General features: G+C 33.0%; 1 protein-coding gene, 2 long non-coding RNA genes, 1 other non-coding gene and 1 pseudogene across 6 annotated transcripts; 1 reads left to right on the forward strand and 4 right to left on the reverse strand.

Annotated features, from left to right (window-relative positions):
- Positions 1 to 2,692: 2,692 nt before the first annotated feature.
- Positions 2,693 to 3,841, reverse strand: LOC107433620 (uncharacterized). Its single transcript, XM_016044919.4, has 2 exons — positions 3,425 to 3,841; positions 2,693 to 3,243 (listed from the first exon to the last, which is right to left on the reverse strand). The coding sequence occupies exons 1-2, from the start codon at positions 3,591 to 3,593 to the stop codon at positions 2,960 to 2,962; spliced, it is 453 nt and encodes a 150-aa protein (XP_015900405.3). The 5' UTR covers positions 3,594 to 3,841; the 3' UTR covers positions 2,693 to 2,959.
- Positions 3,842 to 6,953: 3,112 nt separating this feature from the next.
- Positions 6,954 to 8,828, reverse strand: LOC107433605 (uncharacterized). Its single transcript, XR_001582815.4, has 3 exons — positions 8,441 to 8,828; positions 7,618 to 7,794; positions 6,954 to 7,472 (listed from the first exon to the last, which is right to left on the reverse strand). It is a non-coding gene; the product is annotated as an uncharacterized LOC107433605 (long non-coding RNA).
- Positions 8,829 to 9,545: 717 nt separating this feature from the next.
- Positions 9,546 to 9,617, forward strand: TRNAC-GCA (transfer RNA cysteine (anticodon GCA)). The gene has a single exon. It is a non-coding gene; the product is annotated as a tRNA-Cys (tRNA).
- An 860-nt stretch (positions 9,618 to 10,477) lies between these two features.
- Positions 10,478 to 14,079, reverse strand: LOC107433591 (uncharacterized). Of its 3 annotated transcripts, XR_009634780.1 has the most exons (5): positions 13,548 to 14,079; positions 12,205 to 13,411; positions 11,345 to 12,102; positions 10,829 to 10,873; positions 10,478 to 10,745 (listed from the first exon to the last, which is right to left on the reverse strand). It is a non-coding gene; the product is annotated as an uncharacterized LOC107433591 (long non-coding RNA). The 3 variants fall into 3 exon arrangements; XR_009634779.1 differs by lacking the exon at positions 13,548 to 14,079 and having other exon boundaries at positions 12,205 to 13,539; XR_009634781.1 differs by lacking the exon at positions 13,548 to 14,079 and having other exon boundaries at positions 10,478 to 10,758; positions 12,205 to 13,539.
- Positions 14,080 to 15,354: 1,275 nt separating this feature from the next.
- On the reverse strand, positions 15,355 to 17,966 carry LOC132800007 (uncharacterized; annotated as a pseudogene).
- Between the last annotated feature and the right edge of the window lie 245 nt (positions 17,967 to 18,211).

The raw sequence follows: 18,211 nt of genomic DNA on the forward strand, positions 1-18,211 counted from the left end.
TTTGACTCTTTATATTTGGAGAGATAAATTAAATTCTAAAGCCCTTTTAAGGTTTGACTCTTGAAAATAAGGAAAATAAAACAAATAAAAAGTCCATTAGAAAATGTTTTTAGTATTCAACCAAAAAAAAAAAATTATAATTAAGATTTTAATTAATTACAATTTATTAGCAATAGTTTAATTCAAAATAAAAATAGAAAAGTTAAAAAAAATAAAAAAAAATATTGAAAATTTTAACAAAATAAAAATTCCATTAAATGCGGGTGTTTTCCCAATATTAATGTTAAAAATGTTATACCATATTTGGCAGAGATTATTTGGACCATTGGATTGGATAAGCATCATTTAAACCTTTATTAAAAGGAAAAAAATAAAATAAAATCTGGCAGATTAAATAAGAAGTTTACAATTTAGAGGGGGCACAACCTTACTTAACATGGTAAAATGTATAATTATATAAAATTATAAATATGTGCATGTAAATTCTCAATTCACCCATGCATATACATGTGATATAAATATTTTTTTTTTCCAATCTAAGAAAGGTTCTTTGTAATATTAGCAAAATAAAGGAGAGCTTAGTGCAATTTTCCCTTATAAAATATGAAAGTTTACCACCATATAGACATATTGTGGTAAATTAATATAAAACCAACAAACCAACAATTACGTAAAAAAAAAAAAAAAAAAATCTAGAACCAAAATAAAAGGTTTATCCAATACCTTTGACATTCTAAAAAATTCTATATGATCACCCAAATGAGTAAATATGTCGAATGTTTTAGATTGGGGTATTTGGCCCAATACCCACCAAAATTAGAGGTTAAGGATATTTATCCCTTCTTTCTTCAGTTTTTTTTATCTACCCTCTATTTCCTATTTCACCTTTAATAAACTAAAAAATTCCTTTATTTTCCTTTCCTTCTTCCCGAAAGCCATGCCTGCACCTCTGCCTTTCCTTTTTTCCTTCTTCTTTTAGAAAATCCACACACAATCATATTGAAAAGAAAAAATGCCTGCTCCACCTCTGCTTTCCTTTCCTCCGTGAAAAAGCATCCCACAACTCTCCATGAAAAAGCATTGAAAAAGCATTGCAAATCCTATCAAAATTCCACAGAATTGAATTTTTATAGGAAAAATAAAAATATAGCCATAGAAATCAAACAAACAAACAAGAAACCAAAAAAAAAAAAAAAAAAAAAAAAGAAAGAAAGGAAAAAAAATAGTCTTCTAAGCCCACTTGGGGCCTAACGCTGCCATCGGCGAAAGGTCGTTGGACGTGGTGGTGCTAGCGTCAGGAGAGCTGAAAGGGTTGTCGGACGTGGTGATGATGGCGGCAGGAGAGCTAAATAGTGATTTTGGTAGATTTTTTTTTCCAATTAATTTAGAAATCTGCCTCTGATTGGAAGGTAAAAATTTGGAAAATCTTTGTGCTCCGTTCAAGTTAGGGGAAAAATAGCAAACCCTTTTATTAATTTTTTTTTTCCTTTTCTTTTGATATTTTATAAGGATAATCTGGAAATATTAAAAAATGAAAGGATAAAATAAAAAAATTTAAAATGGAAGGGGTGAATATAATTGGAGCCCTTCAAAAAAGGATATTGGACCAAATTCCCTTTTAGATTTGACCTACACAATTCGGCAGTGGCTTACCTATTTTGGGCTATACAATTACGTCTGGGGGTTTCTTATATTGGGCTGATTAGTGAGCAGGCGGTCCAAGCCCATCTTTGCATCATTACTTTGAAGTACCATTCGATTTCCTTCACTTTTTCTCTTTCCCATTTTTTTCCCTATCTGATTATCCTTATTATTATTTTAAAAGAATACCTTATTATTATTATTATGTGTTTGATTAAACTTTAAGAGATTGATGAAGATATCATTAAATAAATTATCAAAGATGTTTACACTTTACAATGAATGATAAAATGAAATGTTGTTTAAAATGGATTATTGCTAACAGATAGAATATCTAATTATTATTATTATTATGTGTTTGATTAAACTTTAAGAGATTGATGAGGACATCATTAAATAAATTATCAAAGATGTTTACACTTTACAACGAATGATAAAAAAAAAAAAAATGATGTTTAAAATGGATTACTGCTAACAGATAAAAATAAAAACCACAAAGTTTTAAAAACGAATTTAATATCCTGTCAAAAAGATGGCAGTTTTTTGAGATTATTATACTACTCAGGAGAAGTGATTATGACCCTTCATCGTTTGCTTACATTCATAAATATTTGGGAAAAAGTAAAAAAAGAGTACACGTCAAACATGTAACATCAAATTTAACACGCAATGGGGGGAAAAAAGCAAGAACAGGACCTGTGAAATCATGAGCAAAATGACCCAAATGAATCAGCATTCTGTGTGCTGGAAAAAAATTAAAAAACTTTCCCCAAAAAAACAAACAGTTTCCAAATTGCAGAGCAATGAAATTGTGAATCAACATATAATATAAGTTTAATCCCCTCCACGTTTGAACTTTTTAATTTGGTTTTGAAGCAACATGATTACCATTACGTTAACCAAAAAAATTATTTAAAAAAAAAAAAAAAAAAAAAAAACACACTAACCAAAAGTCTCAGTTCCTGCAATTCTTGCGGACCAAAATTTTCCATGGAATAATAATTTTGTTTAATATATGAATACATGCTACGACCCACCAAATTCCCAAATATTCATTCACACAGACATTTATATTTTTCTCGTTTTTATTATTTTTCCTCAAATTTTGTTCGTAATACTTCCACTTTCAAACAACTGGGGGTTTACCCAGATCAAAAAAACACACACACAAAAAAACAAAAAAAGAAGGGTTTATAGGATTTCTAGATATACAACATCAAAACCTATAAGCCCACCCACTATATGGTCCATAAACCTTTTAAACACAAAAACGAAAACAAAAATAATAAAAAATAAAAAAAAATAAAAAGGACTTTTGTTATACATATAATTGGGCGCCCTTAAGGGTCTTATATTGAAGAATCCCTCTATAAAGAGCAACCCTATTGGGAGGCATAGTATCCTCCAATTTGTATCCTTCATGATGATGATGATGATGATGATGATGATCAGCCTGGTTCTGAACTATATCATTATTCTCCATTGTTGAAACTTGCTTAGCCGAACAGTGCCTCTTCCTGTATTCTTTGTTATTCGATGATGGCTCCACAACATCATCTGCAAATCTCACCATCTTCTTCCCAAGGTTCTTCTCAGTTACCACTGAAATCCAGAACAAAAAAAAAAAAAAAAACACAAAAACCCAATTAAAATTCCTCGAGAAAATTAAACAGAAAAAGAACAAGAAATTAAAAAAAAAAGAAAAAAAAAAAGAAGAAGAAGAAAGGAATTGGGTTTTGTTTATTTTTGGTAATTTTATTTTCTTTATGTTTTTTTAACGTACCACTGGCTAATTTGGTATGGGCATGGGAATAGAATGGCCCATTGAGTTCGAATTCAATGTTCTTCATGAAGTTGGAGAAGAGACGCTTGTGGACTTGGTGGGCTAGAAGAACCACGCTTCCTGATACTGCAAAAACCGCCATGAATCCAACTCCCATAGAGTTATCCATCTCTCTCTCTCTCTATCTCTGTCTATATTTCTCTACCTATTCCAATATAAAAAAAAAAATTACAAAAATCTAATCTAATTTGGATCAAACGCTAGAAACATTTTTTGGGTTTTTCAAGAAAACGGAAAGAAGAAGAGGAATATATGAATGGAGGGAACATTCTCTGCAAAAGACTTGCAGGGTGAGAGGGAAAAGAAAGTCGTTGAGGGTCGGTGTTTATATACAAATATAATGTGGAAAGGAATAGGAAGAATAACAGAGAGGTTGGAATTTTGACGGCTTAAACAAAGAAAATATTGGAATTATTTATAATTTAACCCAAAAAAACAAAATAATTAAAAAAAAAAGGGATTGTCCTTGTTAAAGACAGACCCCTAATTAATTTCTTATTTTGGTTATTGGACCAATCAAAATGACAATCTGGCTTTCTCTGTCTTGGACTAATTTTTTTTCCCCATAAAATAGTTATCCCGGATTTAGATTTTTTTTTTCTGAAAATAAATAAATAGCTTGCTAAGTTTGACTCGTAAAGGGGTCACTACCATTTATTTTGTTGACGATTTTATTATTTTGGAAATTAAAATTGGAAATCTGTTGGATTACTCTCAAACTTCTAACTCCTAATCATTTTTCTTTTTGGTAAAATAACTCCAAATCAAATTTTAACTTCTAATCAGATAGTAAATCAGATTTTTTATTTTTTGGCTATATTTGGAAAGCCCAAAAAAAAAAATGGAAGAAAAAAAATCTTTTTTTAATTCATGGGTAAGTTACCAAAAAAAGAAAACTTGCTTTTTTTTTTTTTTTGGGGAAAAGAAGTAAGGAAAATTAAATATAATAATTTACATGTGGTAATCATGAAATACGATTTATTTATAATATATATTTTTATTTTTATTGTTTATACTGAATAGATAATCACATATTTGGTATCTTATTATTAAATAATAGAATCAAAATGATATTTATGCAAATTCTTTTTCTGAGATATATAAGAACGTAAGAAGCGGATTAAGATAATTCAGAGTGATAAACCAAGTGTAATTACAGTTTTGGGGCCGAAAATATTTTCAAAGTAGAATAATACGCCGATGAATATAACCGCTCTTTGGGTCTCTGGTCCTGAAGAAACCGTTCCAACTGCCTTCCATGTATGCTGACGTAGTATTAAATCATTTTTACGATATTACCCTTCGCGCCATTCCCCGCGTAACTGGAAACGGTTCTATCTGGTGGTAAAGTGGCATACGTAGCGCCATTAAAGCACTACCATGTATATTACCTTACACTTTTCTGGATCTTAATTTTATTATTTTTATGTTCTTTTTTCATTTGCAAAACTTTATCTTAAAAAAAAGTGCTCTCTTTTTTTTATTTTGTTTTATTTCATTTAATTGTTTATAATAAGTTTAAAATTTATTTTTAACTAGGTTTTTTAATTTTTATTTTTCACTAGAGTTTATTATTTTACAAAATTTTATTTGATTTAGTTTACCGAAAATAAAAGGAAAAAAAAAGTGAAGATCTTGACCAATAAATAATAGGTGTTATTTTTTTATTTTTTGTTTTTTTGATCGAAATAGTAGGTGATATATATAGATAACTGCCTACATCTTGAAATCCAAAAAAAAAAAAAAAAAAAAAAAAAAAGAAGAAAAAGTTCAACAATAAGTTTCCTTCTTCTTCCTCATATATATATTTTTTTTCATTTTTATAATTTAGTCTAGGTAGTAAATTCATATTAAAATTGGACTTCCCTTTCCTCTCCTTTTTATTCTTTGATTCTCATCATCATCTTCTTTAATTATATTTAAAAATTAGAATTAAAAACTCTTAAACTTAAATAAGTTCCATGATCAAAAGTCAAGGTCCAAAACTGGAAGCTGAGGCCTAGTAGCTGCTGCTAGTCTCCTTAAACTAGAAGTATTTGGAAAACACTTTCTTTCTAGATCATGAGCTGCATGATTTGAACTGGGTGAGTCTTTTAACATGACTTTACCTTCACGAATAGAATTTGGACTATGGGCTCCGGTGTCAAATCCAAACTATTAATATATATGTATATATATATAACTAATATAAGATTGTTTTAAAATATAAGAAATCAATAGTCGTGTTTTTTCCTTTTTTCTTTTTCCTGGCGAAACAACAAAATATTTTACGAAAACACATCATTGTCTAGTAGTAAAGGTGTAGCCTTTAATTTAACTTGGCGACAAAAAAAAAATATAAAAAATACATAGTCACAAGTACATTAAGGCAGACAATTTCGAACATTACCCAAAAAAAAAAAAAAAAAAAAAGCAGACAATTTCGATCATGTAGTAACGACCATATATTGTTTAATATTAAAATTTACATTCGTTCAATATTTGTAGATAAAATTTTCTTTTCCTCTTTTAACTAAGGATATATTATTATATTATTAATTGATATTGTTTCACTCGGTAAACCATTCATATCGTCACAGATGTTATGAGTTTAAGATATTAAAAAGGAAAAACAATAATGTCGGTAGAAAAGAAAAGTAAAGGCACATGAAACGAAAAGTGAAAAAGACAGAAGGGAAAAGAAGACAAAGGAAGAAAATGCAAAGATTTGGAATAAAACTCTCATTTACTTTTTTGAAACTTCTAGGAAATTGAAAGGTAAAAATGAGTTGGTGCTTGATGGAACATTTATTTGTTTGCTTGATTGTCCCCCATTGTTCTTTTAATCCCTATTCACCATCTAACCAATCAAATCTATAGACAATGAAATCCCTTTAGATAAAGTTATCTTTTCTGGCAAAAAACACGTGAAAATTTACTATAGATCAGAAATATAAATGAAATGTAACCTTAATATATATATATATATATATATATATGTACCTTATACCATACGATTAAATTTTTGAATGAAATTGTATTCCAATTTACTTATTAAGATCTTCTTTCATATTGCTTAAAGGAAACGAAACATATATCATTCAAGATTGTTGAAGAATTCAATGACAATAAGATAAAGATGAGAAACTAGTAAACCTTTACATCAAATTACAATTTCCTTGATGTGAAATGTTTCAAAGATACAAAGTAATCAAGTATAATGCTATGGACCTAACCGGCCTCCATCAAAATGGATAAATGTTGGACAGCCTACTGGACTGTACCAATCCTTCAGGGGCAGCAGAAAGTAGGATTTGATGAATGAAAATCAGAATACATCAGATGTAGCCTGTAGCATCTAGACTCTAGTATCATGAACAAGAGCTTTGATATCCATCCACAAAAAGCAGTTCCCCAAATTAATGTCTAACAACAAAAAGCTCATGCAGTCAGATTCAGCAATCACTCTCTCAGAGCCAAAAATTCTGGATGCAGCTTAAAGCATGAAGATTAGGTTTAGTTTCAATCCAAACAGCGTTTTCACAAAATGTACAGGATTTTCATACATTGACAGATTAGAAGGAGATCCAAAACAAACAAAACGTGCCCAATCACACCCAGTCAGCAAATGTTCCATAGTCTTGGTAACCTTCTCGCAACAAGGGCATATCGGATCCTTAATGATATGCTTCCGGAACAGGTTATGTCAAGAGATCAATGATTTATTTAGACATCTGCATAAAATATTCTCTACGCTAGGCTGCGCTTGGAGATGATAAGAAGCACTTCTAAAATACTCTCAACGAAATAAAGGCTCTAGGATTTTTACTACAGTGCATAAAAGTTTGAGAGAAAATAAATCCCTTCTAAAATCCTTACCACAACCATTAGGTTGCTGCATAATTCTCCAAGCTTGCTTACTTCGTATGGCCAAATTGACAATTCTAGAAACTCGTTCCACCTTCAAATTTAGCCTTAGTAAGTTGATGCCTGTTCATCCAAGCAATACCTTCAAATTTAGATCACCAAAAGTGAATCAATCGGACATACTATCATTTCACAAATTAACACAATGAAAAACACAGCATAATTGGGTATAGCTCGGGTAATGGATTTAATCAAAATCTCCTTACCCGCTTGAGAAAGAAGCTTACCTTGCTAAACATCAATTCGATTTTGGATTTACTCAGTTATATTACACAAGACACAGCTTTCTTATAATTTTCCCAATTACAAGGTAAACCCCAATACTTCCCCTGCATTATTCAGAATACCAACTCGAAGATGAAGTGCGCCAAGCAACGGCTCAAATCAGTTATATAGCATACCTACTGAAAAGGACGCCAGACTTCATCAAATTCACACACTAAAAGCCTTTGCAATAACTGTAAATACAAGCTTTAAGTACTCAATTGTGACCACCTGCTTATCGTTTCATTATTCTTTATTTGGGAGACTACTAAGTTATCCGTTTATCATTGATACTAATTCCTCCATATATAAACGTTCCATCAACAAGAAAAATAAATCGTTTTGAATCTTATGAATCTCAAGAAGAAAAGGAAAAACTACTTAACAATCAAATTTGTGTAGCGATTCTGTATAAATTTTAATTAAATCAATGAAGCCACAAGCTACATGCACTGGGTCTATTTAAACTTTAAAGTGGACCCCATTAAGAATCTTAATATTTCAACATCTCATCAAATACAAATCCATTACAAGGGTTTGGTGATCATCACAGTACATCAAACGATCAATGATCAATCCCACAAAGACCCAACAGAGACACATTACACTCAAGTGTGTATATATAGATATATATATATATATATATATATACACGGAAACTTGCATATATAATCCCCTATCACAAAACATAAAAAACCAGTAAAAACACACTTAAGTTCTCTCAAACAATACCCATTACAAGTGTACCAATGGAAAACTACATAACAATCACTTTATCTGACTAACCCATTTCATCAAACACTTGGTGTACGTTCTTCTCTTCAGGAGGTGAAGTGGAAGATTGGGTGGAGCATGAGGTGGAGGAGCTTGATGCAGGCGCATGAGAAAGATAGGAACACCACCCCGTAAACGATCCGAAGAGCCATTTGTTCTGAAGCTCAGGAACACTCTCAGATCACAGATCCAGAGCAAACACAAAAAGACACTCACAGAAGAGTTGGGCGTTAAGATATTGGATTCGAAAATTGGGGGACCAAAAAAAGAAAGTGGATAAAGCTTTTGATTTTGATTTGTGAGTTTGGAGAAAACAGGTTTTAACACGTGTCGATAAAGTGGGATTTTGATTCGCCACGTGGGAAATTTGAATTGAAGAATGTTCACGTGTGGAGAATTGGTAGAGTGCACCTGTTTGGCTATGCGTGTTATCTGGAGCCTTTAGTATGAATAAGCACATTGCAATCTTAATTAAATATTGTTGGATAAATGCTCAATTTTGCATCTCAATTTTTACATATTACAATTTATGCGAAAAAAGGTATATACAATTATCTAGATTTTGGTACTAAAATTTTGATTAAAAAAAAAAAATGATCACTCTAAATTTATTCTATCTAATTTTATCGATTATATTTTTATGTTTTATCTTTTTTTTATTATTTTTTATGGTTAGTGCAATTTGATTTTAATTAATATCCAAATTTTGATAAACAAAATTATATAATGTTTAAATTACTAGTTCTGTTTTGGGAAACAGTGTATAAGTTACATACCAAAGGGAGGTTTTATATACGTTTGAGAACTGTATCAAGTATTTATATGATATGTGACCCATCTAATAATTAGTTGAAAGTCGAAGTACAAGAGAGACTTGAGCTTGGTTTCATATACATTATGGATTATATATTTAGTTGTCAGACTTGAATCTTGATCGTTAAATATAGGAAACGGAAAAAAAAAAAAAATTCCTAATATTATTTTGTTGACATTTATTTATTTCCCTGTTTCGGCTTTCAGACAGCAATTAAGATGACTTCATGTTTATGTGTAGGTCTTTCAACAGATCAGCTGAAACTTATTTGTTTAGTAGACTTGTCTCAGTGGGCAACACAAAGGGTCTATAGCTCAGTGGTAGAGCATTTGACTGCAGATCAAGAGGTCACCGGTTCGATCCCGGTTGGGCCCTTTTTATATATCTATATATATATATATACATACTTTTTCTGGGGAAGGTTGGGTAGGTCATATTAGTGGCCGATCTGTTTACCCCAAAATTTATTTATAGCCAATCTTGCAAAATTTAGAGAATCTAAATCATTGAAGACTCATAAAAATTGAGGATGGATCATGGAATGATAGATGGTAGCCATGGAGAAGATGGGAATTTGGGAAAGAAGCAATCATAAAGCTCAATGTCCCAAAAAAGAAAAAAAAAAGAAAAAAAGAACTCAATGAATCGATGTGGCATTGTACTCGTGGCAGGCAACCTATTCTTTTGGACCTATAAGCAAGGAAGTCCCCAAAAAAACGTCGTATTGCTCATTTTGTGGATGGGAAGTTGGTGTCGACCCTCAAGGATATATTAAACCACAACAGTGTGGGGATGAGATCGGGTGAGAGCCAAGGAAGTTATTGGCAGTGGGTATAAGATGAGCAACTGGGTGGAAGGAGATAAAACGAATTTCTAGAAATGAAATTGTTCTTTTGGGGGACGATACCATTAAGAAAAGATGAAGGGAAAATAATAGAAGCGAACAAACACACAAAAGAAGTGTAATTTGATTGAGGGAATGTACCATTAAGATGATGAATCTTTAATTAACCGGTAAACTTTATGAAATGCATATAAGTGTGACTCAAAACAATTTTATGGTATTTTACGTCAGGTGAAAACTACGAACATCTAGAACTTGAACTTAAAAAAAAAAAACCAAAGATCGTATACAAGCAGTATAGCATTGCATACATCCAGCTTCCATAATCATGTTCATGGGTTTTGCATATTATTTATTTATTTGATCGAGGAGGAAGAAAACAGAGCAGAAATGCACTCTTTGATATAATAAAATTTCATCATGGACCAAACCATATCCGTGAGTCATAATGGTTTACAAATTGTCAAAACTTAAGATAAAATAATCACAGAGTCATATGACACATTTATTTTAATAGAAGAAACTTTATGCAAATAACTTTTAGTTACGCTGTTGCAACAAATCTAGAAGAGAAAAGGTGATTAATTTTTTACTAGACATCCTTCCTACCATGCATGATGCACGTGCGTCCAAGTAAATCCATCTGAAGCACTCTGACCCTGAAACCAAACACTATCTCAAAATCGTTAAGCTCAGGTAATAGTGTGATACTAACCCTAATCCATCACAATTTCATATTCACCTTTGAGCTTTAATATAGCAGGTGTCAGGCAACTTTGCCACTCACCTGCAAAAAGTATGAGAATAAAGAGAGAAACAGAGATTCATTAGGAATATATACAATAGTTCGATCAAGAATACCAAAACTCTAGATAATGCGCCTAAACTTAGATATTGAATGAACATCATATAGAAGTAATTACTAGAGTCTTATGCAGCATCCTTGCTTGTTTTTATGCCATAAATAACAAATTGAATCAAAGGTTTGTAAGTTTTCTATTAAGCAGTAAAGACTTCCATTTTTTCACCCTAAACTTTCTATTTCCATTTATAAGTTGCAATCAACTCTTTCATGGTATCAGAAAATTAATGAGAGAGAGAGAGAGATAGAGAGAGAAGCTATATACACAAGCAACTGGCATTGTAAAGAAAAAAACTACATTCAAGGCTTTCTAAGTATAATGAGAACGATATCACAATCAACTAGAACAGATATGCTGAATTGCTCAAACATAAGAGACAGAGAGATAGGTCTCACCGGATATTTCCCACTTGTTGAACTTCACTAGCCATGTGTCCTACCGAATTTTTGTATGCAATACGTTATCCACCCAAACACAGAATTGTTTTCCCTGTTTATCTCCATAGTGGCTTCTCAATGTATTTATGCAATCGCTAAGAGTTTGTTCAGTACCTGAAGGATGAACATAAACACCAGATGGATACTGTCCCCCGGAAGAAAAAGGCATAACTAAAATAGTCACTAACTAGAACAACACGGATTAAGAACACTTGCATCACCCCTAAGAAAAGTAGAAACCATGAAAAGCAAAACATGAATATGAAATTCGATACGCTAACTTCCATGCAATATACAGAAGGATAAATGAATCGTTTTCTCTTTCCTGCCTGCATATTTTAGCAGAAGAACTAAACTTTAATGGTCCTGTAAACATGAACAACTTTTCTTAAGCCATACAGATGAACAGAAGAGTTTGGACATCACAATGTGCTCTCGGACTTGCCACATACATCTCCGAATTCTCAACTTCTGCACCTCTCCATTTCTCATAGAACAAGTAAAATTTCACCACTTCATGGTTAGGGTTTACATTTTCCAGATCATAGTCCTTAAAGTCTTGAATATTTCTGGGAGATGAATTTGGACCTAGCTTAAAATGACCAATGGCTTCAATAATTCCACCAGCACACCTCTCTGTTGCATGAATAATCTTAAGATTACCTTTCAACATTTTGAGCATGCCACCGCAGCAATTCTTCTTGGGCATTGCTAACCTGCTTGACGGAAAAAGGTTGAAGAGAAAGAAATTATGAAGATAGCCTCATTCCACGAGGAGATTAATAGGACAACCTTAAAGAGGAACTACTAAACATGACCTCGTGTACATCTGGGATGCTAAAGAGTTCGGCATCATTTCCAGAGTCACCACAAACAAGTGTATTACTTGGTAATGTTCCCTCGGTCTTTAATTTCTTAAGCAGGAATGCAAGAGCTTGTCCTTTGCCAGCACCTTGTAGTAATATATCCAAGTCTATTCCTCTACCATATATTATTTTGACATCCAACTGCCCAAAATTTAAGTAACAATACAAATGTTGCAACAAAAAGGACAGCATGCTTAAATATGAAATAGAATTTCTCTTGCTTCAGCAGAAGATGCACAATTTTCAGTGAAGATCAACCAGAACAGATGCTATAAAAAATGGGTGCAAGAGCTATATTTTACCCCGCATTTTTCCAGTCTCTCTGAAAGCACCTTTTATCAAAACCTGAGCTTTGTCTTTATCAACATAAAAGCTAGCCTTGTGTGGCCTTTTTCTGTTTCTGACTGCATTCAACATAAAGTTCGATTATTCAGAAATATCATATGCTCAAACCACTTTCTTGATGGAAATCACTTTGAATATATACATCCATTTAAGTCTTCAACACACCACCCAATCAGAGAAAATAATCAACTTATCAGTTTCCATGTTCTGTAAAATCATACCTCAAGAGTAAGTTCAGAAAATTTGCATGTTTCCTCTGTGACTATGTTTCTATCCCATTTATAATTCAAAACTTCAACCCAGCCATCATCTGGCACCATTTAGTTACCATATGTTATCTCTGTTCCCTCAAATTATAGTTATATCTGGTGGTAACATTGGTTTCTCTTACCTCAACTCCAGATACAGCATATGCAATTTTCTGGTTGAGAAAACTAGCAGAGACTCATGACAGTAATTAGCTTCACCCAAGGCATTAAACCAGAGCAGAGAAAGGTTATCAGAATCATGATGATCAACGTACAAGGAAGGCATCATTTAAAGCCTTGCAGCAGAGATAATGAATTGAGACCAGGGTAAAATCATACACCATCATATGTCAAGATCTGAAACTATCATTAGACGAGCAGAATCCCTAAGCTGATCCATGGTTATCTTAGTTGCAACTGGAACCTGCAAATTAAGTTCCGTCGCCTCCAAAAGGTAATGATATTGGGAATCTTTGATGTAAGTGTGGAGGAAGATCACTTCTCTTTTCATCTCCATGAAGGAAGAAATCAACATATGCGAGCATTAAATCAGAAGTTGCAGTAACCTACTTAACATGGCAAAAAGTTGCAAGCTGAAAGACTGCCAACTCATGCAATTAAACAAAACATTCATGTCAAAGACAAAACAAAGGAAAATTTTCATGACACCATATAGTCAACCTATGTTTTTGCAACACAAACCTTAATCCCTTCATAGAGAGCATGTGAACGGCAAGACCTAAAGCAAATATGATCATATTCTGAGACCTAAAGCAAACATGATCATATTCTGATTGAACAAACTCTCGCAAATGCTGCGATTTCAATCTCCATTGCCACTACCGCCATGACCATGCAAGGATATGAGCAAAAACAGAGAGAATGCTATACATAGCTCCTTCCCACCATTAATAAGTGGCTATAGCATTAATCTCATCTACAACAAATTGAAAGCACTCTCATATCTGCCAGATCCAATAAAGGGGTACTCCGACAATCAGAAACTATGATCAATGGTTAACAAAGTAAAAAAAGATATAACAATGAAAACTACTTCAATGTTTACACACAACTCTACCAAAGAAATTTTGCAAAAGAGACTTCAATGTACAGAATCTCTTTAGTTTGCTCCGGAGGAGTGTATGGAAGATGCCAAGGTTCACTAAAAGTATTTGGGCCCGTAAAGTACATTCCGTGCACTTGACTCTGGGATTCCTCTGCTCTGTTTGTTTCCAAAACCTAAAAAAAGTTACCATTTGTGAAATTTTTGTTCTTTTGTAACCCAAAAAAAAAAAAAAAAGTCATCCTCTACAATAAAGTTTGGAGAAAAACCTCATTCAGTGACTCCAGGAATGGGAAGGAATGATCTATCTGAGAGCCATGTTGAAGTTGGAGCTGGGTCAGGTAAGTAATTCATCAACCCCAGCAAATCTCATTCAGGCAACACTAGGCACCGAAGCCAAAAGGATAAGTAGAGCAATAAGAAGAAGACCAAATAGCTGAAAACCACCAAATGTATAAATCAACTACTCTAGAGCTGTATAACAGTGTGGCATGTAGTATCTGTCTGAAATGCATTTGTAAGGACAAAGAGGTCTCAGCTACACCACCTGTTACCATGTTAGTATTGCACATGAGTATATCAGAAGTTGGAAACACTTCCGAGCATGATTTTCTATTCATTAAGAAACAACAAAAAATGTATAAAACAAATGGAACTAGAAGCAGGAAATGAACACTGCAAAACAAAAGAATGAAATTGCATCAAAATACAGAGATCACTACGATAACCACAACCAGTTTAGATTTTTGAAATACCTTGGACAGGTATCTAAATGTCACGATTGGGAAGCTCATGAGCAGGGCAAGGATGACAAAGCCCCTTAACAGATCCACTAACATTCTTATAGGTGCCAACTGGACATTCCTGAATATTAAAAATAAATGGGACCAAATTTAGGCAAGAAAGGGCTTCAGCAAAATCAATGTGTTATTGTTTAGTTGTATGAGAGAGAGAGAGAGAGTATAGAGATAAATATTCCAAACACTTGAGGTACCTTTTCTTACATTATTTATTTCTCAAAAAGCTAGCTAATGACTATCCATATCATGGTTTAGAATAGTGAAAATTCATGAATCCCCATCTATGGAAAATGCTTCTTTTTTGGTGAAATTAAAATGAATGTTACAAGCATTCAGCAATCAGCATCTGAGGTATTTTGGTTACAAGCAAAATAATTGTACAACATATTGCAGGATATGTCCAGAAAATTTTACAGTAACACATGTAATTAGAAGCTTTTCAAAAACGAAAAATCAAGCAAAACTACAACAGAAAAATTGCAACAGTTTACATCACAAAAGACACAGAAAGTAAGACTTAATGAAACAAATGAATGGTTCAAGGCACAAAGGTACATAATAACATTCTAAAAATGACACCTGCCTTGCAAAAAAATTCCATAGAGATCTTTTGGGCAAGCTTTCCAAGTTACAGTTCCATTCATCTCTACCTAATCCTCCCTGTAATAGTAAAAACATCAACATCAAATTCAACAGAAAAAGCAATAAAACCCAGGAGTACTTTTTGCAAGTCTGATCACCCTCATAAACATGGCTTGTAAAGTTCATATCAATCTACATGTCGCGTCCAAATTTTAACATGCCTTGAATAGTGTTTTTTTTTTTTTTTTTTTCCTCTGCCTATAAACAAGTTTTGAATAGTGAACCACATACGATCAAATGCTTAGAGTAATCCTAATATTCAAGGCGACTCATAACCTCTGAGAAGGTAGAACAATCAAAAGATCAAAGACTGCGTAAAGCAAGCCAAATGACAAGATATAGTAGTTAACAAACTAGATCTCTTAACAGATATCCTAAGACATCAGATACGATATAAAAGTGATGTATGCAAAACAAGAAAAAATATAATTTTATTTAAATACACAAATACGTTAATAGCATCCAAAACTTAGATAACTATATAGCATTTAAATAAATTGTATGACAGATGGACCCTGCATGGATGCTTCCTTTCACACTAGGAATGGGCAGGTACACATCTCCATCAAGAATGTTTAACCAGTGAAAATGAATTATTCCACCGCTACCCACATTTGGAGTACCATGCCGCCAAGACTTAAAAGAGCAGCAGAATCACCAAGCTCTAGTGTTTTCAAAAACAATAGTATGGTTTACCAGATCCAACCCTAAGACCTCCACTCGAACCATCAACAACACCATATTTACCTTTTCTGATAGTCGTTTCAAAGCTTTCTCCATCTGACAGTTCAATTGACGAAGTTGACAAGGAATGCTCCATTGAACCCATTACTGCCCAGGTAAGCATGACATATCAAAATGGACAAAAGAAAATGAAAATTGGCAACTATGAACTCAAGTTAGATAGTATATTCACTCAAATCATAAAGATCACATATTAACAGTCAAGTAAATCATACAAAGTAAAAAATTTAACAGTGATCAAATAATTATCTTTCTTAGTCTAATAATCAAAATGTATAGGGATATGCAACTATTCCACTGAATCTACAATGTGTCTACAGTCAAATGTCCTCACAAATTAAACGCAACTAACATAAAGTATATGAAGTGCCTCCTTGACATATAACACAAGCTTACCTACGATGCCACCAGCAGCAGTAGAATCCCCTGAAGTGTCATGTCCAGTTCTGCTACTAAGTTCACAAGGAAAATCTGCATTCCCATATGATATACCACCCTTGATACCACGATGCCCAATGTGCAGCCTGTTCAAAGAGTCATACATAATTCCACTTTAAAATTCAAAATCATATGAAGTTTGATGCATTTTGTTTTCTTCAATAAAGCAAATGAATCATAGAATATTCATCATAGAGTCAACTAAACAATTAAACAGTGTGAAAAGGTGCATTTGGGTTAGTGGGCAGATCCATGTGTATGAGTTTGTGAAAATGTTAGAGAGAAGCACAAGAAGCCAACAACTCTAATCAGAAAACATAAATAAATCTTTTCTATGGTGCAGCAATAACAAGGTACCCGTTCCAGATGCACTTATTGTTCCAGATGAATGGATATCAATAGTCCTTGCCCAATGAAACTGTGAAAATGAACAAAAGACCCTTTTACAAGACCTTCACCAGTAACATCCCCAACTCCACAGATCTGAAAGCAACAAACAGAACAGTAAGGCAAATTTGCATAAGCAATTTCCAAATCTATCACTGCAGGACTCTAATCACCTGAAGAGTAAAGGAGATCAATGAGTTCACATTGCAATCTTCTGGTGGATGAAGTAGTTCAATAGGACAATCTTAGCTTTCACAGTATAGCGTTGGCGTCCTAGTAATAAAAATATAAATAAACTTAGCTGATCTAAAATAAAGCAAAGAAACTTCAACCACACGGTAACACAACTTGGTCAAACTTACACATAATCAGTTGCACTCTCCAAGGGACCATGCAATAGAGATCCAGGTACAGGTCCAAGCTTCATCAAAACAAAAATATATCAGTATATTTATGTATATATACACAAGAAAATGACTTAACAACATAAAAATTACAATCTGTCAAAATATCTGGCTTATGTGCATAATCGGCACATTAAAATTTATCATTCTCAAACATTCATGGAATAACTGCTAATGACAAAATAACATACTGATAAATACTTCAAAATAACTCAAGCCAGCAAGAGAAATTAGAAACCACAAAAATAGTGAAACTCTTGAGTAGCCAAGTAGCACAGCTAACGAGGGCCCCAACTTACCATTATCAGTTATAAAAGTAATACATAAGCAGTTGCACAAACAAGTCATCAGGACAATAACACAAAAATTCCAACCTACGGTTGCCAAAGTAGTCGTTCACATTAGTACTGTAAAATAATGATAGGATCATCGTTGTGCTTCAATCAAATCCCCTGGTTCAGATAAATTTAATAAGTCCATGAATTCCCTGATTTACATTAGAGTGTATCACTGATGATTTCTGCCACATCAATCATACGTAAATTCATCCTCCACCACATACTTCAAAAACCACCAAGACATGGTAGGTAAAATAAGTACCTTAAGAACAACTAAATTACCAGCTTCAACTAGAGAGGCTGCGGCAGTTACCTCTCCACCACCATCTATAAGCATTTTGGAATTCTACATCAAGAAAATCTTTAGACATACTTAAGCATTAAAATCAAAAATCAAATTCCCCGAGGCAAAGTAAACTACACAGAGAAGATCAACAGTAAATATTTGAGTATTAGACAAAATCATGAAGTGAAAAAGCCGCAAAAGGAATACCCAAAACTGTCACGAATGGTAAAACTAAAACTAAAACCAAACTAAAACCAAAGATTA

Source organism: Ziziphus jujuba, chromosome 11 (genome assembly GCF_031755915.1).
Source record: "Ziziphus jujuba cultivar Dongzao chromosome 11, ASM3175591v1".
Classification (NCBI taxonomy): domain Eukaryota; kingdom Viridiplantae; phylum Streptophyta; class Magnoliopsida; order Rosales; family Rhamnaceae; genus Ziziphus; species Ziziphus jujuba.

Coding starts and splice junctions, on each gene's coding strand:
- LOC107433620 (XM_016044919.4), bottom strand. CDS start 3,593: ATGGATAACTCTATGGGAGTTGGATTCATGGCGGTTTTTGCAGTATCA. Junction 3,244..3,424: donor CCATACCAAATTAGCCAGTG/GTACGTTAAAAA, acceptor TCTGGATTTCAG/TGGTAACTGAGAAGAACCTT.